Raw genomic sequence first — 25,988 nt, 5'->3', positions numbered from 1 at the left:
TAGCTCAAAATGCTAGTGAAGGCTTGAGAAAGCATGCTTAGGCGAAACAGCTGTTGCCTGTGAATCTGTGTACTACTCCATCTCTCCCCCACTTCATTTTGAGCTATTAACCCCTTCCCGCTTTGGCCACTTTTGACCTTCCCGACAGAGCCTCATTTTTCAAATCTGACATGTGTCACTTTATGTGGTAATAACTCCGGAATGCTTGTACCTATCCAAGCGATTCTGAGATTGTTTTCTCGTGACACATTGGACTTTATGTTACTGGCAAAATTTGCCCGATACATTCAGTATTTAGTTGTGAAAAACACCAAAATGTAGCGAAAAATTGCAAAAATTAGCATTTTTCTCAAGTTAAATGTATCTGTTTGTAAAACAGGCAGTTATACCACACAAAAATGTTGCTAATTAACATCCCCCATGTGTCTACTTTAGTTTGGCATCGTTTTTTGAACATCCTTTTATTTTTCTAGGACGTTACAAGGCTTAGAACTTTAGCTGCAATTTCTCACATTTTCAAGAAAATTTCAAAAGGCTATTTTTACAGGGGGCAGTTCAGTTCCGAAGTGGCTTTGAGGTCCTTGGATATTAGAAACCCCCAATAAGTCATCCCATTTTTAAAAACTGCACCCCTCAAAGTATTCAAAACAGCATTTAGAAAGTTCCTTAACCCTTTAGACATTTTGCAGGAATTAAGGCAAAGTAGAGGTGAAATTTACAAAGTTCATTATTTTTTTTTACAGAAATTCAATTTGAATCCATTTTTTTTTGTACCACAGAAGGTTTTATCAGAGAAATGCAACTCAATATTTATTGCCCAGGTTCTGCAGTTTTAGGAAATATCCCACATGTGGCTCTAGCGTGCTACTGGACTGAAGCACTGCCCTCAGACGCAAAGGAGTACCTAGAGGATTTTGGGCCTCCTTTTAATTAGAATATATTTTAGGCTCCATGTCAGCTTTGAAGAGGTCTTGTGGTACTAAAACTGTGGAAACCCCAGAAAATTGACCCCATTTGGGAAACTACACCTCTCAAGGAATTTATTTAGGGGTGTAGCAAGCATTTTGACCCGCCAGTTTTTTTGCAAAAATTTTTGGAAGTAGGCCACGACAATGAAAATCTACATTTTTTCAAATAAAATGTAGGTTTAGCAATTTTTTTTTAATTTCCAAAAGAACTAAAGTATAAAAAGCACCATAAAAATTGTAAAGCAATTTCTCCCGAGTAAAACAGTACCCCACATGTGGTCAAACGGCTGTTTGGACACACGGCGAGGCTGAGAAGGGAAAGTGCGCCATTTGGCTGTTGGAACTCAAATTTAGCAGGAATGGTTTGCGGTGCCCATGTCACATTTGCAAAGCCCCCGAGGGGACAAAACAGTGGAAACCCCAAACAAGTTACCCCATTTTGGAAACTACACCCCTTGAGGAAATTATCTAGGGGTACAGTGAGCATTGTGACCCCACAGGTGTTTTACAGAACTTTTTGGAAGTAGGCCTTAAAAATGAAAATCTACATTTTTTTCAAAGAAAATGTAGGTTTAGCTATTTTTTTTTTCATTTCCACAAGGACTGAAGGAGAAAAAGCACCACAGCATTTGTAAAGCAATTTCTCTCGAGTAAAACAATGCCCAACATGTGGTCATAAACGGCTGTTTGGACACACAGTAGGGCTCAGAATGGAAGGAGCACCATTTGAATTTTGGAATGGTTTCTGGGCGCCATGTCACATTTGCTGAGTCCCTGTAGTACTAGTACAGTGGAAACACCCCAAAAGTGACTCCATTTGGGAAACTGCACTCCCTGAGGAATCATCTAGGGGTATAGTGAAAATTTTGATCCCAAAGGTTTTTTGCCGAATTAATTAGAATTAAGCCATGAAAATGAAAAATATTTTTTTTTCCCAATAAGATTTAGTTTTAGATCAACATTTTTCTTTTTACAAGGAATAGAGAAGAAAAAGCAGCCCAACATTTGTAAAGTAATTTCTCCCGAGTACGGTAATACCCCATATGTGGTTATAATCAGCTGTTTACGTATATGGGAGCATTCAGAAGAAAAGGAGCGGTATTTATCTTTTGGAGCGTAGATTTTGCTGGAATGGTTTGTGGACAGCATGTTGCATTTGCAAAACCCCTGATGTACCAAACAAAAGTGACCCCCGTTTTAGAAACTACACCCCTAAAGGCATTTATCAAGGGGTGTAGTGAGAATTTAGACTCCACAGGTGATTTTCAGAAATTAATACGCAGTGGATGGTGCAAAGTGAAAATTGCAATTTTTCCACTGATCTGCCTATTCACCGCACAATATGTTGTGCCCCTAGAGAATCTTACCCCATAAATTGTTAAGCGGGTTCTCCCGGGTATGGTAATGCCTTACTTGTGGCCATAAATTGCTGTTTGGCCACACTGTAGGACTAAGAAGGGAAAGACCGCCATTTTGAGCATGGATTTTGCTTGGTAATAGTTCTGTTTGGGGTTTTGCTAGTATTTCAGTTTATAATGTGGTGGCATGTGTAATCTGTGCGGAGTCCATCAGGGTATATGTAATCTGTGCGGAGTCCATCAGGGTATATGTAATCTGTGTGGAGTACATCAGGGTATATGTAATCTGTTCTTCTGTCACCTGATCTTGCCTCCTCCTTTCCTCATCTCTGTATACATTGCAAACACCTGAGCTATGCTCTATATATAGGTAGATATTAGCAGTTTGACCCTAACCCCGGACGAAGGCAGTTGCCGAAACGCGCGTCGGGTCCAGACATCCTCATCATGTCCACTGGTATGTTGTACAGCTATTACTGACTTTCTTGCCTGGTATTGGCCTGTTACCTCTTTGTGCGTCTATGCACATTGCTGTATGTTATCTGTAGCACTGATCCTGCAATACACACTATGGCGTATATTAGGCTATCATACATATACAGACAATCACTGTATTCAGGTATCTGCATATAACTATTGCCACACATATACTCTCATAGAGGCAACCCAGGCAGTACATACATGTATTTTATCCCTTGTTGACCTTCTTTTTGCCATCATTCATTAGGCTTTATTAGCTACAGGTCTGCATAGGCACATATACTATTCTCCTTGCTGTACTAACAAATAAACAAGCTTGTATAGATCTATGTCACATCTACATCTGGTGCATGATTGTTTTTGATGTCTTTTTATTGTGTGACTCATTCCCTGTTCCAGTTTTAACCTTGTCATATTTTCATGTTAATAAAATTTTGTATTTTTGCTATTATTTTGTTGTGCTCCAGTCGATAATTTCTTCTTTTGGGTTCATCAATTGTTGATCGACGCACCAAGTGTATCTTGGTCATTACTTGGGACGCAGACACAGTAGTTTTTATAGTGTTCAGCAACATTGCTTTATATTGAACATCACTCTGTGTCTGTGCCCCTTTCTGGTGGTATTGTATTGGCATATATATGTAATCTGTGCGGAGTACATCAGGGTATATGTAATCTGTGCGGAGAACATCAGGGTATAATAAGAGGGTATAGTAATGGGGTAAATAATACAATTATCCATAGATGTGTGTTACGCTGTGAAGCGATCCGTTATGCGCAGGCCGGTGTCACACTGATAAACTGTTTTCTTTCTTATCCCCCTTTTGTAACGCTCTGCACCTTTTGGGGACTTTTTCTCCGTAGTTTGGGAAATTTTGCTGAGAAAGTTTTGCGCTGGTATAATACGGGCACCCTCGCTTCCAGCGGATGTGCGATGTCCCTTCCCTTTCCTAGTTCCTAAATACTGGGGCCCTGAAACTGAAGGAATATTCCCCTCCGGCCTGCGCATTGAGATGTTTTTTCATCACCGCATTACTAGTGCCGTAACTTTTTTCTTTTTCAGTTGCTTGAGCGGTGTGCGGGCTTGTTTTTTGCGAGACGGGCTGTAGATTTTATTGGTACCATTTTGGAACACATACGACTTTTTATTACATTTTTTGTTATAGGAAATGACTAAAAACAAGCAATTCTAGAATCGTTTTTTATTGCTTTTTTTTTCTGCATCCACAGTGCGCCCTAAATTACATGTTAGCTTTATTCTGCGGGTCAATACGATTACGGCGATACCAAATTTATATTGTTTTTTTTATGTATTGCAGCTTTTGCACAATAAAATCACTTTTTTTATAAAATCATTTGTTTTCTGTGTCGCCATATTCCAAGACCCATAACTTTTTTATTTTTGCGTGCACAAAGCGGTGTCAGGGATTATTTTTTGCGCCACGGATTTTCGTTTTTATTGGTACTATTTTGGAGTAAATGTGACTTTTTGATCATTTTTTGGGAGGAGAGGTGACCTAAAAACAAAGATTCTGGTGTTGTTTTTCATGTTTTTTTTTTATGTGTGCTGGGGAATGGGGTGGGGGTGTTTTTTTTTTGGGCGTTAACTGGTAGATTTTATGACCCCATTAAATCCCACCAAATTTCAACCCTCTACCTCGAGCCGTTCAAAAGTTATGAGGGTGTTGCAGAACTTTTGGTGGGCACTGTATATACACACACACCCCCGTCATATATTACATATATAAAACACCCATCGTTTAAGAAGCCCCAATGGTCACTGGCCCTGGATACAGCAGCACACAAGCAACATAAAATAGACGATGGAGGAGTAGTTCACTTGCTGTTAGGATTTATTATTTGTCCTGTTCATTCTGCCCTGATCTGTGTATACATTAATAACGCCATAATTAACTATGATCTACTTCTGTATAGCTGTAGGGTGGGCTCTCACAATCATGGGCGCTGGTGGGCCTAATGTACCCTGACACTGTGTATGGTTTTCCTCCTTTAACTTTAGATCAGGGCTTCATACATTTTTTCTACTGTGGTCTCAACAACCCACCATGGTGATTCCTAGGCCCCACCAGTGATCATGTATAGGCACATGCAGATGTGTTGGGGATTTTTGGTGTAGATAGTGTGATGTAGATTCCTTAGGCCTCACAATGCCAAGCACTTTGCCCCACTAGTGTGCACCTGTGCCAATCTGCACAGGAATATGCCTTCCTGAGTGAAACATTACGTGACAGATCGCATCTTTTGGAACAGTAACATCATGTCCTGCTTTTTGCCTTGGTAAAAAAATTAATGAAATCTTAAAACAAATACAAAACATAAATGTCAGCTGACCATAAGGATAAACTAATTTACAAAAAAAAATACATGTAGGATGTGATTTTTATTGCCATATTCTGTATACAATATGGCCACGTACGTAATTCTCTATAAGATACACTTAATCTTCCCTTACCTCTTGATATTCTTTATACTGCATATCGACTAGGTCACGTACAACTGCAATGTGAGTGAATATCCACTGGGAGATCTCCTAGGCAACAGAATAGGTACAGGCATAGTACATTACTAACAACGTTTCCTTGCAGAATCGCTTCATTGTATTCACACAAGTAAAAAAAAAAAAACGAACATTTACTAATGTACCGTCAAGGTCTTGGCTAACATAGGCTGATACCATGTATAATAAAGTATTTCCAAACTACAGCCAACAAGGATCTATGACGAAATGCAATATTACACGGTCCGATGTGGGCTGTGTAAACGAGCGCCGATCAACGAGACAGCTCGTTGATCGGTGCTCGTTTGCTCCTTTCACAAGGAGCTAGTAAGGAACGAGCGCTCGTTACTCCGATCACTCGTCCCCATACATCATATCAGCAGCGCATATCCCTGTTAATCGGGAATGAGGGTTCTGTGAATGTTTGTTTGCACGATAATTGGCCGGTGTAAAAGGGCCTTAAGACCCAACACGTGTCACTTTTCTTATGTATATAATATAACGCATATTCCAAAAGAAAATATATTGTGCAAATTGTAAGTTGAATGTTCTTCATTTTAAGATGGCCAGACACAGCTAATATTGTGGTAACAGTTTTCTCAATTTAAAGGGATGTTCTGTAAATAAAACGTATTTATTGTATAATGAAAAGTTATCTTGTGTTTCCGTTCCTCACTGTTTTTAATATCTCTTCTTATTGTCAGTGATTTTTGTTTATATCCAGAGGCTGAAAACCTGTTGTCGTCATGTCCAATAAACACAAGTACACAACTTGCTACAATAGAGCTCTGATACACTGTAACGGATCATACATCTGTGTCAAAGTAACATGGTCCGGATAGGTTTTCAGCCTCTGAATGTAACCAAGATAGTTTCTACTTACTGACAGCAAGCACAGAACTTGCAAATGGGAATTAAAACACAAAGTATAAGAGAAATTTTAAGCTGCAAAACTTTTCATTATACAATTTTATCTTATATTTGCTGCACAAATGCAACTATGGTTCCCTGTATGCAGCCGGATCAGTCTGTAACTACGGACATGAACACTACTTAATCTCCCACATAACCAGTCATGGAAAACACCAAGAACAACTCCATACACATTGTTTATTATATTCAACGCGCTCTTTATACGTTTTACGGTCATTGGCCAAATAGGTTTAGCGTTCCATTAACTATTATAGAAAATGTACTGATTTACAGTGACCCCAATACACACATGCGGCAATCTCCAACCATAGAAGGAACCTCAGAACCCTGGAGAATTGGAGATTTGTAGTCATTTTACTGCAGTGCAAGTCCCTTTGGTAGAAAGAGAAAGTTCTACTGAGAATACCTGTGTAGAGAGGTTGTGTTTGTTCAGACCACTCTCCTTACGGTTTCTTCTTGACCCAGTTAGTTTGGAAAGACCAAATCCACTGCTGACACGTGACAGTTTGGATTGGGAGCTTGGGACCAAGGCTTCCCCTTTACTGATGCACTTCTTCTCATAAGCTGTAGGAAAAAATGTGTTTTTTGTTTTATCTTTTTTTTGCATTTGTCTACATGATGCCTCTAAAGAGTTAAATGAGGTGAATCCATCAGAGCACTCTCTTGGATTCTGGCAGTCATCGTTCTTCACAACTGCATTACCCAGCAATGTAATTCAGAAGCACTATCGAAGACCTGGGAACTCAAGGGGGATGTAAGCACTTTGGGACCCAGATGGTTTAAAGGGATTTTTTAGCCATCTATGTAATACATGGACAGGCTGGGTCCGCAAGAGAAGTGTTTTTTCAAAGTTTCTAAGCCAAGTATGCCTTACTTAAATAAATTATGTAAAATTCCCCACAAGGGAATATCATACACGGTGTTGGACCTTTTAAAAGCACAGCATGGGGACAAAATGGGCATCCCCATAGAGAAATGGTGTGTACCCCTTTAAATGGTAATATGGAAATGGGTAAACCTTATGGGGCAACCCCTGTAAAAAGTTTCCCACATATGGAAAAGCAGGCAAGCAGAAATAACTAAATTGCCCAAAAAAAGTTAGGCCCCATTCACAACACGTTTGTGCTATCCGCCGAATGTATACGTTTTTAAACACTAAAAAAGTATTGAAATGTCGGCGTATACATAGACTATAATGGGTCAAACGTAGACCAAAATAGCATTCGTTTGGTCTGTTTGTCATGGTTTACGTTGGGATACTGTTTTTTGAAAGTACTGAAAAGCGTAGTCTGCTATGCTCTTCTGTACTTCAAAAAAAGTTATTTGCGATGTAACTTTTTTTCACATTGATATCAACGGACGACGTTTGCAAACGTAATGCGGTACGTTCGTATCCGTTTACATACAGTAAATATATCCGTTTTTGTTTTTTTCTATCAGAGTTCACTTTAAAAAAAAAAAAGACTTTAACCAGTTCAGGACCGGGCTATTTTGCGCCTTCAGGACCAGACATCATTTAGCCCTTTTTAGCACGTTAGTTAAATGGCTATAACTTTTTTATTTGTTGGGCTAACGACGTGATTTTTGCGACGTTTTTTCCGTAGACAATGCAGGTTTCATTTTTTATCGTTTTTATACACACCTTTTTTGCTATTTTAGAATTTTTATTCATAAAGTTTGAAAATAATAGTAAAAAAATAAGCTTTTTTACGTTTCAGCTATTTTTTTTGGTTATAACATATTTTTACCCTAAAACAGACCTTTTATTTGTGATAGTCATTGTCTACCGTATATTTTAATATATTACATGTCTATATTAGGGTAATTGAGTCAGCGCTAGCGTTACAACAATGATTGGCGGGGGGGAACGTTTTTTTGGGGGTGGGTATTTTATGTGTATTTATTATTACATTTTTTTTGCACTTTACTTTACTTTTTTTTTTTATTACTGTGGTCTGTTCCTCAAAGGTCAAAAAAGACCTTTGGGGAACTTTATATATTTTTTTTCTTTCTTTTCCACCATGTTTTTCCACTGTAACTGGAGCTGCACAGCTCAGCCCTCTCATAGTGACGATTGTCACTAATAGAGCTGTGCTGGGTCTAGTAAGACCCAGCAGCAGTCTGTCAGTAACGGCACCCGGCGATCATGTGACCAGTCACATGATCACCGGGAGGAATAGAGACAGCGCCGCTGCTGCTGTCTCTATTCCTATACACATCGTTCATTGATCGCTGTGTAAAAAGACATCGGAGAAGACAGAAGCAGCGAAAGCTGCTTCTATCCTCTCCTCAGGGTCCCCGGCAGTCACTGACAGCCGGAGACCCGACATTCAGCTGCCCGATCGCACGGGCAGCAAGTTAAAACCAGAGCCGTAGAAAGTCTATGGCTCGGGTTTTAAGGACCCTGACCGCTGGCCGTAAAAATACAGCCAGCGGTCGGGAACCAGTTAAGTAAAAAACGGAAAGAAACGTATACCGACGTATGAGTATACGCTAAATGTATACGCTATAAAAAAATCACATGTAAACAGAAAATAGTACACGTTTGTATAGGTTTTCAATGGTACACGTTTTTATAAAACAAACTTATACATTTGGTGAATAGCACAATAGCAATAGCAATGTGAATGGGGCGGACTTTTTGGTACATGAAGAAGAACAAAAAGAATTTGTGTTGTGGAATTTTTCTCAATCTCTTTGACATGACTTACCAAGATGATTTTGCCAAGCACGTAACGTTGCTTCTTCAATGAAAGGCCTGACAACAGCGATGTCCACATGTCCCCGTTCATTGACAGCAAACGTCACTTTGAACATATCCTCCAGAACTTGTTTTTTGCTATGAATCAACTCTATCCAAACTCTGTTGACAGCTTTCAAAAGGAGCTGGCGCCCTGCAAAACAAATTCAGCGCCCTTTACTTTATATCATTTTGGGTGAGGTCAGTATAAAATGTAGTTTTACTAAAGCATACAGTAAATCCAAGAATGGGTTAATGGTTTAAAATGTCTCCTACTGTTTGATCAATTATTATACAATCATATTTCTCGAAAGACTAGTCAAACCCAATAACTGAGAAATCGTCTTCATAGTCATTTGTTGTCTAGGACCATCTATAATTTAGGAATTATTTCCAGGGACATTTGTTGGCGGACCACCTAGGATTTTAGAAATCATTTCATAGACATTTGTTGGTGGAACTCCTACTGTATAACTTAGGAATCATTTTCAAGGTCATTTGTTTGTGGACCACTAATAATTTAGGGATCATTTTCATATACAGTACATTTGTTGGTGGACCTATTACCTAGGAATCATGGTCAGGGATATTTGTAGGTGGACCCCTTACAACTTAAAAATCTATTTCATGGACAGTTGTTATTGGCCGACCTATAACCTAGCTTCATTGAATATTTTGGTTACCGTTTCTTTTTTTTTTAACAATATTTAACAGTCAATCACACAGAAGAGAACAAAATAAAAAATGGGTAATTTCATACGTTGATTTATAAGTTGACATGCCAATAATTACCTTCACTAACATCCTGGTATATTCCATCTGCCTCTACCTCTGAGGGCATCATAATGTGCCAGGTTGTCATTCTGGCTTCAGCCTCCAATCCAAAGCCATCAGGGTTGCTGTAATGAGATACAGGATAGAATTATGTATTGTTTGTCCTCTAGGACCGCTCATCAGCAACACATAAACGGCAGCGGTCTATTGAAGATGATCAGGTTTCCATAGTAACAAAAACTAATTACAGTATGTTTTCTACATTGTTAACCTCATTTTCTTGTTACCTTGAAAGTAACACAAAACTGCAAAATACAAATCTGTAGAAGTAAACCTGCAGGCTACTTAATAATATTCATGAGATTTAAAGGAAAGGTAAGAACTAGTTGCCTTTTACCATTATAACTGCAGTAGAGATCTTTGAAACAACATTACATATTTAATTACCATAGTTACACGATCTGATTGCAGATTAAATGAACATCATATTTCATTTTCATCTCAGCAATTATAAACTACTGTAAATGTCACAATGAAACATTACAAAATGTTACAAAAGAAAAATGTCAAACTTTCTTTAATTTAAAGACCAGCTCGGTGCACATTTTTGTCAGAAGTATCGCCTAAGGCCCCATGCACACGACAGCAAAAAACCTCCGTTTTTGCGGACCGCAATAGCGGTCCGCAAAAACGGAGCCATTCACTTTCATTGAACACGGACACCTTTCCGTAGCACTACGGAAGGGTGTCAGTGCCGTGGAAATGTTCCTGGAATTATGGAACATGTCGGTTCTTTCGCATTTTGCGGGCCGTGCTCCCATACTTTGTATGGGAGCACGGCCCGAAAATGCGGCTGTCAGTCAGCGGCCGGCCGAGCCCGCAATCGCGGGCCGTGATTGCGGGCACGGTCGTGTGCATGGGGCCTAAACGTCATAAAACCGACTAACCAATTAGCCCTATGTTTTGCAATACACATAAATAAATTAGAAGTAGTGAAATATAAGTCCTTATAATTCATGTAATATACTAGTCCTCAAAGGAAGGATCCCAAACACATTCTTCTTTATAGTAAATACGTGCATTACATCCAGATTAGGTGATATTCTGGATAAAAAAAAAAAAAAGACGTTTCTAAATAGTACTCTAGGCCATCAGGTCCAGGTGGAACAACCTACCTTCCCATGTGGAGGTTAATCAAGCAATGGGAAAGGCAGGCAATGAAGTCTTGGTCATGATTTCCGGGTCCTAGGATAAGATTTCTATTCACTGTAAGGACTCGCAAAGAATCCAAAAGGGCTACTTGCTGAGGCACATTTTTGTGGGCTCTGGAGAACTGGTATAGCACAGTCCGGTTCAAGCAGTTATAAATCGCTTCAAGGGACACACCTTGGGAACGTCTTTTGGACTGTATGAGAAAAAAACGAAATTAAAATGAGAAAACCTTTCACATTCATTATAATTAGGCTTACATAAAAATGTAATTTACTCAACAAATAATGGTTTCAGATGCTCATAGTTTAAGACCCTACAATTGTTAAAAACTAGATATAATCTGTAATATACAATTATAAACTTAAATTCCCACTGGACTGGACGAATGATGACATGTTTTACGATGATTTTTTTTGTTTGTTTTTTTGAATTCAGGAAGATATACTATTATAAAACACAAATAGAGGTAGAAATTGTAGCAAAAGATTCACAAAATTAGAACCATAATTGTGTAAAAGGTATTAATAATTAATAAAAATAGCGCTCAAATTCACACATCACAATATGGTAAGGAATAGTAACAAGCCGGAACAAAGTGTAATATTGCAACCTACAGAATATTTTAAAATAATGTTGAGATGCCAGTTTGACCTAATCTCCCCACTTCTATGTGGGAAATTACACAGCTTCAGATTTTGGGGTTTATTTGTTTTCTTTTTTACCATAATTGGAATTTAAAAGCTGGCTGCCATTTGTAACTCCTTATTGAGGATGTATGCCCTTTAAAGCCACGTCACCTAGAGTGCATATTTAAATTTATTTTTTAAAAAAGCCCTACACTTCTATAACAGATGCTTCTGTATAAAGGACGAGCTTTTAAGCTGTGGCCCACTGTCTTTCTACATCTTGTGATCAGTGTGGAGGGGCAAAATAAGGACAGGGGTATATTCAAAAGTTTCTCATGCCCAGATTTCTGCTACCGAAACACTCTAAGGTGTTCGGAAAATTGCATACATATCATGGTGCAACTAATAGCCCATAGACCTCAGAATAAAGTCTACACCATTGGTCCTTTACAGATTTTATATACAGATTTTATACTAGCAGAGTTGCCCGGCTTTGGACTGGTCTGTTTGTTGTTTGTGTGTGTGGTTAAAAATGTTGTTTCCTACGGATGCAGGTCAGGTGGCAGCCATGCGCTTGCTGCAAGAATCTTTTGTCCAAGTGCAGGGCTCCTTTTTGGAGGCATTCAATTTATGAAAATGCTAAAATCCAGTATAGGTACAGTCCCCTCGCGGCGAGGAAAAAAAGATGCCTGTTATTTTGTTATTGTTATGGAATCCTGGTGTAAAACAAAAATAGCCGGGTTGTTATGGGAACCTGGTGTAAAACTGCTTGTATGCCAGTGAGGCTAAGAATGAAGAACCTGCAAGCTTCTATTGGCTAATACGTGTCATCTGACATGAAATGGAGGAGGGTCCTTAACGTGGAAGCCAGTGATATGGAGACGGACCCTTGATGTGGAAGCCAGTGGTGCCATATTTGCTTTTGTACAGCAATGTTTTGTTAATATGTAGAGAACGTTAGGTTCTAGAGCACCGAAACCCAGTGTAAAACCTTTAAAGGTGCCAAACTTGGTGCAGATTGGTCCAGTCGTTTGGCCGTGAATAAAGAACAGACAACAGATATTCATTTATATATATATATATATATATATATATATATATATATATATAAGTGTGTGTGTGTGTGTGTGTGTGTGTGTGTGTGTGTGTGTGTGTGTGTGTAAAAAGGTTGTTTGCTACGGATATGAAGCCAATATTCTATCGTTCTATTCTCAATTAATGGGACTGCTCAAATCCAGTATAGGTAGTGTCCGTTCACAGCGAGTAATACGTCTAGTAAAGAAAAATGGCTGGGTTGTTATGGAAACTCGGTGTAAAACAAAAATTGCTGGATCATTATGGCAACCTGGTCTAAAACACTGTATGTGAGTGAGGCTACGAAGTGAGCTTCTATTGGCTAATACGAGTCATGTGATGTGATATGGAGGAGGAGCCTTGATGTGGAAGCCAGTGGTGCCATATTTGCTTTTGTGATTATGTCGAGAACAGTAGGCCCTAGTGAGCTAAAACCTTCGGAAGGACGTGATTTACTCATGTGCCAAATTTAGTGCAGATTGGTCCAGTTGTTTGGCCGTGCATAAAGAACATACAACAGAGATTCATTATACAGAGATTCATTATTATTTAAAGCACCTGCTCGCCCTTTCATCAGCGTTTCTGACCTGGCTGTGTCCATTTGTAAGTATGGCCTTTTTCGGTGTTTTTGTATATGTCCCCTTGTTTTTATCGGTTCTGTTTGTGCATCAGGAACGTTCTGTTCCAGTTTAGGAGTTAGGGACTCGCAAGTCTGGGGATCCTTGTCGTGGATTGCGAGCTTGCGTCCTTTTGGCCAAAATGATTACCAATACCCCAGGTATTTTTCATTATTATGTATATTCGCTTCTCTTGGACACAGCCGGGTCTTTGATGCTGGGAGAGCTTGGTGTGTTCTTGTTTGGCATAGCAAGCAGGGTAGCCCGCTCTATGAATTATCAAGGCGTCACAAATAGGCTTCTACCTGGCTATACACGTTGTGCCTCATGACGTACACACTATCCCTCCATGTTTCACTCACTTGCACCCCATTATCCATTTATTTCTATTGAGGCACTTCACTCATTACTGCCCCCTATATTTCACTTATAGTATTACACTTGCACACACACTATTCATTTATTATTTCTTACTACACATCCCATGCACCACACACCACTCCCCTCAAGACTAGTGGGAGTGGCTATTATTATTTAAAGCACCTGCTCGCCCTTTCATCAGCGTTTCTGACCTGGCTGTGTCCATTTGTAAGTATGGCCTTTTTCGGTGTTTTTGTATATGTCCCCTTGTTTTTATCGGTTCTGTTTATAAATCTACCTATCCAAACATTTCCTGCCAGAAAGTCCTATGTATGTTTCAATTATGATTTTGTGGATGATATTTCATAAATGTTGTATTTGATTCTCCTTTCAATCTGCTGTTCTCCCACGACTATATATTTTTTTAATTCTTTTAGGTGTATATTATTCCTAGTACTTAGATGATCTTGACCATTTCACCCTTGAAAATCAGTAAATCTGCCAACTCCTATTGTTCTAAATAATAATAAAATAAAAAAAGAACAAAACGGTTCAATACCTGCAGTCTGTCCCTCACCTGTGAGATGAGCTGGATGATGCAGTCGACTACCAGTTTGGAGTCTTTATTAAACATTCCTTGCCACAGCTTGTCCACAACTCGTTGGGTGAAATAAAACACATTATTTACCAGCACCTGGTAACTACCACCAGAAGTCACTGGTAAGGAAGCATCTTCACCTAAAAAAAATACAAAATAAAATAAAATTAACCATTTTTTAACAAAAGGAAGACATCATATATCTATATTTGTGTAACAAAATCATCAAACAGTGAACTAATCAGTATTATACGGATATAACAAGTTCATGCCATTTGCGGCCAATAGCTGTAAAATTAAAAATTATACTACATCTTAATTACCTATTTTACCTACTTAGTCCTGTTTTACTCCTGCTTATTTGCTACTGATGAGCAGAATTCTATAGTTAACAAGTAGATTCTGACTACAAACAGTCTCTTCTGTTGGCTGAAAAATATCTAAAATATGTGGCCAGCCTTAGCATAGTAGGGAGCAGGGGGGAGTGTTTGCATCACATACTGTATCACTAAAAGTGAACGCCAACTGGGCTCTTTTTATTTCTGAGGAGCCATCCTAGAAAGGTAGAAGTCAGAGCACCATGAACAAAATCAAGATTGACAAAACAAAGGTCCCCATAATTATACACTGAACTCCATAAAATAGGATGCAGTAAACACTTAAAGAGGCTCTGTCACCAGATTCTCAAATCCCTATCTCCTATTGCATGTGATCGGCGCTGCAATGTAGAGAACAGTAACGTTTTTTTTTGTTTTTTTTTAAACTTTCATTTTTGGCCAAGTTATGAGCTGTTTTATATATATATGCAAATGAGCTTTGAAATGGACAACTGGGCGTGTTTTTTTTCATATGTCCAACTGGGCGTGTATTGTGTTTCTAACTGGGCGTGTTTACTTGTTTTACTAACTGAGCGTTGTGATTAGAAGTGTATGATGCTGACGAATCAGTGACCAATCAGCATCAAGCACTCCTCTCCATTCATTTACACAGCACATAGTGTTCTTATTAGAACGATGTGCAGCCAAATACACAGACATTAACGTTAATCAAGTGTCCTGATAATGAATACACATGACCTCCAGCCTGGACGTCATGTGTATTCAGAATCCTGACACTTCTGAATATTTTCTGTGAGATTTCCAGCAAGGGAAACGAAATCCCGTTTACCTCGTAATCTCGCGACATTACGCGTGGCTTGCGGGAATCTCACAGAAAAGATTCAGAAGTGTCAGAATTCTGAATACACATGACGTCCAGGCTGGATTTCATGTGTATTCATTATCAGGACACTTGTGTATGTGGCTGCACATCGTTCTAGTAAGAACGTGATGCTGCTGTGTAAATGAATGGAGAGGAGTGCATGATGCTGATTGGTCACTGATTCGTCAGCATCATACACTTCTATTCACAACGCCCAGTTAGTGAAACAAGTAAACACGCCCAGTTAAAAACACAATACACGCCCAGTTGGACATATGAAAAAAAACATGCCCAGTTGTCGATTTCAAAGCTCATTTGCATATATATATATATAAAATTGCTCATAACTTGGCCAAAAATGAACGTTTAAAAAAAAACAAAAAACGTTACTGTTATCTACATTGCAGCGCCGATCACATGCAATAGGAGATAGGGATTTGAGAATCTGGTGACAGAGCCTCTTTAAGCACACCCGAGTGGCAGTTGCGGGCAGCCAGCATTTTATCATGCAATTCTGACCTGAAGAATATTGGATTTAAAAATGACATGGTGTTAAAAAGGTGGATATTCACTTTGAATAGGTGCATACAATACAGTATACACTGAAGATAAATTGGATGATCTCAGATTGCGATTCATTCTTTTCTTTAGGTTATCTATCCTTGCAAACAACCCAGAGGACTCTTGTGAACTTCACAGTCAGAGTTCAGATTACGTTTCAGTTTTCTCATTTTACTCGATGCTGTTGTAATTTTTCAGATGGAAATACAACTTCTCTCATGTGTACTGGAAAAGTACAAACTTGCAGTGTTCTATGCTTTAGTTAACTTTTAAAAAAAAAAGATGCTGCCAGGTTGGGCACTAGAAGGGCAGGCGGCCGAGTCGCTGGCACAAAAAACTCAGTAGCTCATTATAAAAAGCCCCAGGTCAGAATAATCATCTTTTCTAGTAGTTCTTACTTGTCTCACTAAAGTACATGAATAAATGAGAACCCTGGAGCTAGTCTATGGAAATTAGGTATTGAAAACAGAGCGTTCTCTATGGCACCTGAGAGTTGTTGTAGGTGATCTTGTGGAGGGATTCTGTCTTGAATAACAATATCAGAGTTTGCCATTTGGCGAAGCTCAATGTGATATTGTGAGTTACTATGCAGCAGAAACAATGCAGTGCCAAAAAGTTAAATGACAAATTCAGCGCTGTTGTATAAAATCATATATATATATATATATATTTGGCAAGGACGTGGTGTCCAAGGCACAGTTAGCTCAGCCCACAGCCCGACCTGCAAGAAGCCTATGAGGAAGGAGATGTAAGTGCTCAGTCTGTCTGTTGTTTGTGCCTCTATTTGTCTGCGTGTCTCTGTGTTTGTGTGTGTAGAAGTCCAGTATGTGTGTCTTTGTGTGCGTGTGTATTTGTATGTCTAAGTGCCTATATATGTATCTGCATGGCCCCCGTTGCCACACAGTGCTGACTGCGCTTCTAACTGTATTTGCGTCCTCAGGACGCAAATACAGTTCAGTGCAATGCTGGAGCCTCGCTCCAGCATTCACTGTGCCGGGGGCGGCTCGGCACAGGCAGGCGCGATGTAGTGACTTAATCGCACCTGTCTGCGCCGAGTCACTCACAGCACAGACCGGAGGAGAAGGATTCACCACCCATCGTAGGACAGGGGAAAGGTAAGTAATTATGTTATTATTTTTCTATTAGGTACGTACATATGAGGGCATTATACGGAGTATGGGAGGGGTACTCGTATGGGAGCTGTTGAGGGGGCATTATACTGTATGGGTGGCATTATGCGGTATGGGACAGCTGAGGGGGCATTATACTGTATGGGGGCATTATGCTGTATGGGACAGCTATGGGGGGCATTATACGGTATGTGGCAGCTATGGAGGGCATTATACTGTATGGGGGCATTATACCATATGGGACAGCTATAGGGGGCATTATACGGTATGGAGGACATTATATTGTATGGGACAGCTATGGGGTGCTTTATACTGTAGGGGGCATTATACTGTATGGGACAGCTATGGTGGGCATTGTACTGTGTGGGGCATTATAATGTATGGGACAGCTATGGGGGCATTATACTGTATATGGGTGTTATACTATATGTGGCAGCTATGGGAGGCATTACTGTATGTGCCAGCTATGGGGGGCATTACTGTATGTGGCAGCTATCAGGGCTTTTTACTGTATAGGACATTATAGTGTATGGGGCAGCTATGGGGGCATTATACTGTATGGGACATTATAGTGTACGACGCAGCTATGGGGGGCATTATACTGTATGTGACAGCTATGGGGGGGGATACTGTATGTGACAGCTATGGGGGGGGATACTGTATGTGACAGCTATTTTGTATGGAATACATAATACTGTATTTGGGCATTACACTGTATGGGTAAAGCTCTGGGTGGCAATATACTGTGTGTGGGCAGCTATGGGGGCATTATACTGTGGAGGAATTCATGGGGTCTGTCGGGCAAGGCGGCTGGGCATAGGCGTGCGCAGGGGTCTAGTGCTGTTGGGAAGGGGTAGGGGAGCCCAAGCTGAATTCTTGCACCAGGGCAAATGAGCCTTCAGTTACGCCCCTGTATTTATATGTGTATATATTTCTGTGTGTGCATCTACTACATCATCTGTACTCAGTGTTAGCATTGTGTGTTATCGGTGGTGTCACATAGGACTGCCGGTAACATCCACTACATTATCTGTACTCAGAGTTTTAGAGAACCTTTCACTTGCCCATACATGTGCAGCATGTAATACGCAGGTTCTCGCGGGAGGGAAGAAAAAGCGCAAGCCGCCCTGACACTGTCCGTAGCTGATTGGAAAGTGTCAGAGCGAAGACATCACGCCCCCTTGCCATTTAGTTAGATAGAAACGCCCCATTGACAGTTCAGGGGCTTGTTTACATATAGGGCGCCAAATATAACAGCACCGATATGTAAATAACGGAGGAAGATAGGAAAAAAAGTGTAAAGTGAGACAGGGTTTGTGAAGCCCTGCCTATTACATGCTGCACATGTATGGGGAGGTGAAAGGTTTTCTTTAACACTGTGTTATCTGTGGTGTTACATAGGACTGCAGGTGACATCTACTACATTATCTGTACTCAGAGTTATCACGGTGTGTAGGGCTGGGCGATTTTGCAAAATAATAAAATCTACATTTTTGTCAACCCTATGGACGATTTTTGATTTGATTCACGATTTTCTAAATTTTAGGAGTAATTAAGGAATTTCTGTGCATGCAATTCCCTTATCTCCAAAAAATACCAAGATACAATTCTTTTACATAAGAGAATTGCAGGCATAGTTATCCAATAATATATATTGATTATCAGGATTGTCCCTTAGCTGCTACGTGTGATCACGCTCACTTATAAAAGGGACAATGCTGATAATCATCATACATACATTTCGCTCAGAGAATAAGAAGAGCAACTATGAGTGCAGAGGAACGCCAGGGACAACGAGAAACCAATTCCCAAAACAAGGTTAAGAAGGCAAAACCCTGAAGCAAGACAAACCTGTAATGAGCAACGTCGTTCTCAAAGAGCACAATTATAAATACTCATCATTCCTTTTGCTAGCAAACCCATATAACAGCTTTTCTATACTAGTATATAATAATCCACAAACTAGGAGAGGCAGTAAAGGCAGTAATCCATCTTGCACACAACCGAGTGCCACTCGGGTCGTTTTTCACAGCATCTGAGTGGCACCCGATAAGTGAATGGGTCCATGAAAACTAAGTGGGTGAATCGGTGAAAATGGACCAGACTCTCCGATCTGTGGAAAGATAGAACATGTCCTATCTTTCCACGGATCACAGACGGGACTCGGGCAGCACACACGGTCGTGTGCATTAGGGCTAAGGGGTTCTTCAACCTTTTTAGTAAAAATACTATACAAGTCCAGAAAAATTTGTAGAACATTCCCTACAGCATTTGGACACAATTTCGAATTAATCCAAGCCCCAATGTCAATAATATAAGAGACATACCAATAGCATAGACTGGTTTATTCCAGACACGGGAACACCAAACCAAGTGAAATCATGGCCTTACTTTCTGGAATACTCGGATTCGTGCTTTCAGCTTGTAGGTTGGTGACAGACTTGGTGACAGACTTTCTGCAGTAAAATTCTTAAAGGCCTACTAATAATCAAGCTGCAGTACTCCAAGGAGTGGATTCTGCAACCTTTAAGTAGTACACACAGGGAAAAAATGTAATGCTGGAACTTACATATACTGCGTCCTATCAACAATAGCATATTCATTCACAAGATGTATGGAGGCCGACTCTAAGGAAAACTATTTACGACATGCAAGAATATAAATTGGTCCACGTTTGGTATCCATACCTAATAGAACATCAGCAGCAAGAAGGTGGTCCATTACACTGTCCAATATGTAGGTCTGGAATTCCTTCTGCTGAGCTCTGGTAGATCGTTCAGGAGAAGCCTGTAAAACAACACCAACATATTGTATACATTGGTATTTATGGCAGGTTAAATGGAATGTATCTTCAGAAAACGACCTATTTCTTAAAGGGTATTCCCATCTTACTGATCAATGCCTATGTTATCCACAACGTCAGCTGGAGAAGGATATTTCAAAAGATCTTATTTTCTTTAATGCAATGGAGTTTTCTATTTATTCCTGTCGGTCCTCCCCATGCCACATTCCCTGTTGTCCTGTTGATTTCCATCAATACGGCCACCGCCACAGTCAAGCAGTAGCGGCCACCCTTGCACAGTTCCCCCTCTAGCGCCACTTGCTAGTCACGAAACAGAAGGGTAACATTACACCCACAATTGCAGGGGAACAAGACACAGGAAAATGTAGACCGAGGACTATGTAAACATGGTAGGAAAATTGCATGGAGGGGTGCAATATATATATATATTTTTTGAACAACAATGGGAAAACGTAAAAAAAAATAACCAGGGAGATAGGGATAAGGGTATGTTCACAAGGAAGCAGAACGCCTCCAAACATCTGCCCATTGATTGCAATAGAAAAAACGGCGTTCTGTTCCGATGGGCCGTTTTTTTACGCGGTCGTTTTGAAAAACGGCAGTGTAAAAAAAAGGCAGCGAAAAAGAAGTGCAGGACACTTCTTGGGACGGCTTTGGAGCTGTTTTTCATAGACTCTATTGAAAAAAGCTCCTTCTAGAGATAGGTGTGGGTCCCAGTGGAGGGACTCTCATCTATCAGACATTTATGACCTATCCTGTGGATAGGTCATAAATGTCCCTCATGGGAAAACCCCTTTAAATTCCTTAAAAAGGGACACATCAGGTCTCCTGACAGGTCTGGTTTAGTAAATACTTGCATTCCACATGAAATAACTATGCTGGGGCACTACTTCTTCCAGGCAGTGTATGAATAAATTGACAACTGGGTGTTCTTATTCCCTTTGTTAACGGGCATGTCCCTGCACACTCTCACATCATCCAATCAGTGCTCACAGTATCAGACTGTGTAGGAACACGCCCTATTGACTAGAGAAATGGTAAAGCCCACTTATCAATTTATTCATATACACTTCCAGGAGGAGTACCAGAGGAAGGGCACACTGTAAAGTCCTAAGAAAAGATAATATATTATTATTTCATGGGGAACACGTTTTTACTGAAACACAGGTCAGTAGAGCGGATAGATGGTCTTTAATCCAAAACCTGGCATGTGCCAGATAATCAAATTACTGTGAAATGGTCATAGAAAATGTACCTATAAGGGTAGAGACCCTCTAGGAGCGTCATACAAAATAAAACTCCTTTACAATAACTATTACTTTACTTTTGAATTAGAGCAGTCTCTTAATTCTGCGGTCTTTACTTCTCATTTTACGAGATTATCATGATTTTTTTTTTTACCAGTTTAAAAGAATTTTACTGCACATTCGAATACTATTTCAAAAGACTATTCATTTATTTATTAACAGAGTAATTCTCATGATTATTGAGACACTAAATCTCACAATTCCCCATTTGGCTCAGCATAGGCACAATTGAGTGAGTTACCTCTAAGAGTAGATCTATCAATGGTGTTTGCTTGCTGGCAGGGGTCAGGCAGAGGTTTTCAATCACAAGTACTCTCATGAAATCAAACACAAACTTCTTGGCGGGGTGGCTGGTCAGGTAAGTCTTGGAGCCTACATTGCAGTATTCGGATTGGCTTCTGTTCATTCCAGAGTCTGATGCAAAGGCTTTAAATTCTTCAGCGGGCGATCCCACCTCATCATCAAGGTCAGTGACCTGAAAAATGGAGTCATTTATAATTTTATAACAATATAGCAGGCACTGCAAGGCTTGATCAATTCCTATACAAGTCTGATATATGTGCTTTGTATGACAATATTCATTCTCTATATGATTATAGACAGCAATGGGCATCACAACTGGGCACCTGTGGTGGGGTATTAATCAATTCCCATCATGGGCATAGCTTGGAGCTCCCAATGCAAAATCTGTACATGAGCCTACCGTCTTACGATCATGTCCTATTGTGTACAATGAGCTCACATTATAAAAGTAATATATTCCTTTGTATTGTAAGATAAGCTCTGTCTATGGTTAGAACATTATTATGCCTTAATCATGAAATGCCAACTGTTCTCTTCTGTGCCAAAGGAGACTTTGGGTCTCAAGCACCAGGACCGAGAAGAAACTATAACCTCTGCACCCGTTATAGTTACGTCACTTGCTTGATTTTAGTTGACCATATCAAATTTATTGTGTACCAGATATATAGGGATTTATGACAAAAAGGCAGTGATAGAAAAGTAGCTTTGTATATAGAGTTGAAAAGGTTTTTGTGACTGCCACCTGCAATATGCCACTACTTGGCACCAGAGGCCTAGCTAACATTAGGCAGATGAAGAAGATAACACAGCTCACTGACACAATGAGCACAGGCCTGCTCCAGACCTTGTAGAAACAGCCTTCAATCCTAAGAGGCCTATTCAGCTCCATCTGTCACACATGCACATGTGCGGATCAGAAACACAAAGACATCTTTATATGCTCTGCAAAATGTCTACACGACAGGCGTATACTACCAAAAGTGATCATATGTAAAGCAAAAGGACCTGCCATCAGATCACAGCACAACGTCTGTAAACCTTATTATCAGGGACAAACAACAAATCCATCATCAAGCTCTGGCAAGTTCTCCAATATACATGTGGAGTTAGGACGCAGCCTAGTTTTGGCCTTAAGGCTCAGAGCCCATTTTTCAAATCTGACATATTTCACTTTATGTGGTAATAACTCTGGAATGCTTAAACCTATCCAAGCAATTCTGAGATTTCTCGTGAGACATTGGGCTTTAAGTTATTCATGAAATTTGGTCCATCTATTCAGTGTTTATTTGTGAAAAATAGCAAAATTGAGAGAAAATTTGAAAAAAATAGTTCAGCTCTGAAGTGGCCTATATATTAGAAGCCCTCATAAAACACCCCATTTTAAAAACTAGACCCCTCAAAGTATTCACAACAGCATTTAGAAAGTTGATAAACCCTTTAGGTGTTTCATAGGAATTTACAGCAAAGTAGAGGTGAAATGTACAAATTAAATTTTTTGGTCAGAAAAACCTTTTTATCCCGTTTTTTTTCCTTTCTGTAAAACAGAAGGTTTTACCAGAGAAACGCAAATCAATACTTATTGCCCAGATTCTGCCGTTTTTAGAAATATCCCACATGTGGCCCTAGTGTGCTAGCGGACTGAAGCACCGGCCTCCGAATCAAAGGAGCACCTAGTGGATTTTGAGGCCTCCTTTTTATTAGGCACCATGTCCGGTTTGAAGAGGTCTTGTGGTGCCGAAACCCCCCAAAAGTGACCCTATTTGGCAAACTACACCCCTCAAGGAACTTATCGAGGGGTATAGTGGGCATTTAGATCCCACTGATTTTTTGCTGCATTTTGTGGAATTTGGCTGTGCAATTGAAAATCAAATTTTGGTATGAATTTGTAATTTTGACAAGGAATAAGGGAGAAAAAGCACCCCAACATTTGTAAAGCAATTGCTCCCGATTACGGCAATACCCCATATGTGGTTATAAACTGCTGGTTGGACAAACGGCAGAGCTCAGAGAGGCAGGAGCGCTATTGGACATGTAGATTTTGCTGGATTGATTTCTGAGTGCCATGTCGCATTTGCAGAGCTTCTGAGGTACCAGTATAGGGGAAACCCCTTAAAAGTGACCCCATTTTGGAAACTAGACGCCTTGAGGAATTTATTGTAGTTTTCATGCTGTGCCTGCGACTTTTTGATCAGTTTTTATTCAGTTTTTATTCTAGTTTTAAGAGGCGTGGTAACTAAAAAACAGCAATTCTACTTTTGGTTTTTATTCCTTTTTTTTTTACAGCGTTCACTGTGCGCTACAAAGGACATATTCACTTTATTCTGCGGGTCGATACGATTACGGCGATACCATATGTTTATAGTTTTTTTAGGTCTTATGGCGTTTGCACAATAAAATACTTTTTATAAAAAAATCACTTACTTTTTGTAATGCCATATTCTAAGAGCCATAACACGTTTATTTTTCCATCTAGAAAGCCGTGCGAGGACTTGTTTTTTGCGTAACAAACTGTAGTTTTGATCAGGGCTGTTTTTAGGTACATGCGACTTTCTAATCTGTTTTTATTCCAATTTTTGGCACTTGAAGTGACCAAAAAATTGTAATTCTGGTATGGTTTATTATTATTTTCTTTTATGGCGTTCACCGCGCGGGATAGATAACAAAATATTTTTGTAGTTCAGATTGTTACGGACGCGGCAATACCAATTGTGTGTAGTTTTTTTTGTTTATTTATTTTTATTAATGATAAAGGACTGTAAAGGGAAAAAGGGGGAGTTTTACTTTTTATTACTTTTAAAACTTTTATTTTTACACAACTTTTTTACTTTGTCCCACTAAGGGACTTGAAGGCAGGAAGCCGTGATCGCAATTCTAATACACTGCGCTACATGCGACTTTGTCAGGACCCACAAGGCTTCCGTAGATGGCATAGCTGGAGGCCATTATTAGGTCTCCGGTTGCCATAGCAACCATCAACGCCCGCTATCATGTAGCAGGCCGTCCATGGTGGTTTAACCCCTAAGAAGCCGCGATCGCTATTGAACGCAGCTTCTAAGGGGTTAAATCAGCAGGGACACCACAATCGTTCCCCGCTGAAGGAGCTGCGGCAACTGCTGTACGAGACACCAGTTGTCACAGCTCCTGTATGTGTCGGGAGGACGGCCGAAATGGCCGATCCTCCCGTGACGTCCTATTCCGTCATGGAGCACGAACAATGTGGTTACCATGACTGAATAGTACGTCAAGGAGCGGGAAGGGGTTAAAAACATTCTTACAAGATAAAACTCAGAGATGGCATTATCTAATGAAATTACAAAATAGATGTATATATCATGTAAGCCCTTGTACAATGCTATAAAACTCCACATTTACAAAAGAAGTATTCACATCTAATGGATACAAGTCACCTGCAGTAACTGACAGCCAAAACACATCCACCAGTCCTTAAAAAGGGAAATCAGACCGCACTACAAAAGTAAAAGTGATCCTTTTATTCCCCCATGTGACATTTCAGCTCCGTGTGAGCTTGTAATGCTTGAGAAAGGCTCACGCTGAGATGAAAAGTCGCATGTGGGAATAAAAGGATCACTTTTATTTAGGAGTGCGGTCTGATTTCCCACTTTTTGTTCATTGAGGGGCTAGTGGACCGTGTCCCTAAGACGTGCACCCACCTATTCATATTTATACGTCATTTTATATTTATATGTCTTTTGATCTGCTGACATCCATTGAAAGTCCTTAAAGGAACAGTGTCATCACAAATTTTTTTTTAATATGTTAAAGATGTTAGTGCTTTATTAAAAACGTTTATATTTATTTGTGTGTTTGTGTTTTACTTTTTCTTATTTTTACACTTTTTTTTCCCTATGGGGGCTGCCATTTTTTTTTCCATTTCTGTATGTGTCGATTAACGACACATACAGACATGGAATACGGCAGCCACAGTCCCATAGGGACTGCGAACGGGTCCCGTCCCATCCACTTCTGTGTACGCCGTCTGTGTGGGAACTGCGCATGCGCCGCTCCCACACAGTCCAATTTGAAATGCGCGCCGTCCGGCGCCATTTTTCTGTGGACCGGAAGTCGCGGCCGGACAGTAAGATTACTACTTCCGGTCGCGGCTTCCGGACTTGTGCACTTGGACCAGTGGCAGCAGACGGAGCGGACGGGCCGGAGGGAGCCGCGGCGGCAGGAGCAGGTAAGAGATTTCTATGTATGTTCGTGTTTGTGTGTGTTTACTACTGTATGTAAACCTACTACACTGTGTGTTAGCTAAAAAAATGGCGACACACAGTGTAGGAGGTTAGACCGTTCAAACCCCTCGTTTATCCCGGCACTAGCCAGGATAAAGGAGGGGGGGGGATACTCAGAGCTCACTAGAGCGAGTGCTTTTTTCCCAATTTTGCAATGCTGCAATTTTGGGAAT

General features: G+C 40.1%; 1 protein-coding gene across 4 annotated transcripts in view; it reads right to left on the bottom strand.

Annotated features, from left to right (window-relative positions):
* Nucleotides 1–25,988, bottom strand: part of WDFY3 (WD repeat and FYVE domain containing 3) — a 242,538-nt gene that overhangs the window by 43,687 nt on the left and 172,863 nt on the right. For 3 of the 4 annotated variants that reach the window (XM_075861070.1, XM_075861090.1, XM_075861099.1), the window contains 8 exons: nucleotides 21,501–21,734; nucleotides 19,837–19,936; nucleotides 14,220–14,398; nucleotides 10,947–11,176; nucleotides 9,790–9,896; nucleotides 8,969–9,151; nucleotides 6,664–6,821; nucleotides 5,280–5,357 (listed from right to left, as the gene is read on the bottom strand). In XM_075861070.1, coding sequence (XP_075717185.1) covers nucleotides 5,280–5,357; nucleotides 6,664–6,821; nucleotides 8,969–9,151; nucleotides 9,790–9,896; nucleotides 10,947–11,176; nucleotides 14,220–14,398; nucleotides 19,837–19,936; nucleotides 21,501–21,734 — 1,269 coding nt within the window. The remainder of the gene's footprint in view (nucleotides 1–5,279; nucleotides 5,358–6,663; nucleotides 6,822–8,968; nucleotides 9,152–9,789; nucleotides 9,897–10,946; nucleotides 11,177–14,219; nucleotides 14,399–19,836; nucleotides 19,937–21,500; nucleotides 21,735–25,988) is intronic. The other variant, XM_075861080.1, reaches the window with a different exon arrangement.

Source organism: Rhinoderma darwinii, chromosome 1 (assembly GCF_050947455.1).
Source record: "Rhinoderma darwinii isolate aRhiDar2 chromosome 1, aRhiDar2.hap1, whole genome shotgun sequence".
Taxonomy (NCBI): Eukaryota; Metazoa; Chordata; class Amphibia; order Anura; family Rhinodermatidae; genus Rhinoderma; species Rhinoderma darwinii.
This window is presented reverse-complemented; position numbering and strand designations above follow the sequence as displayed.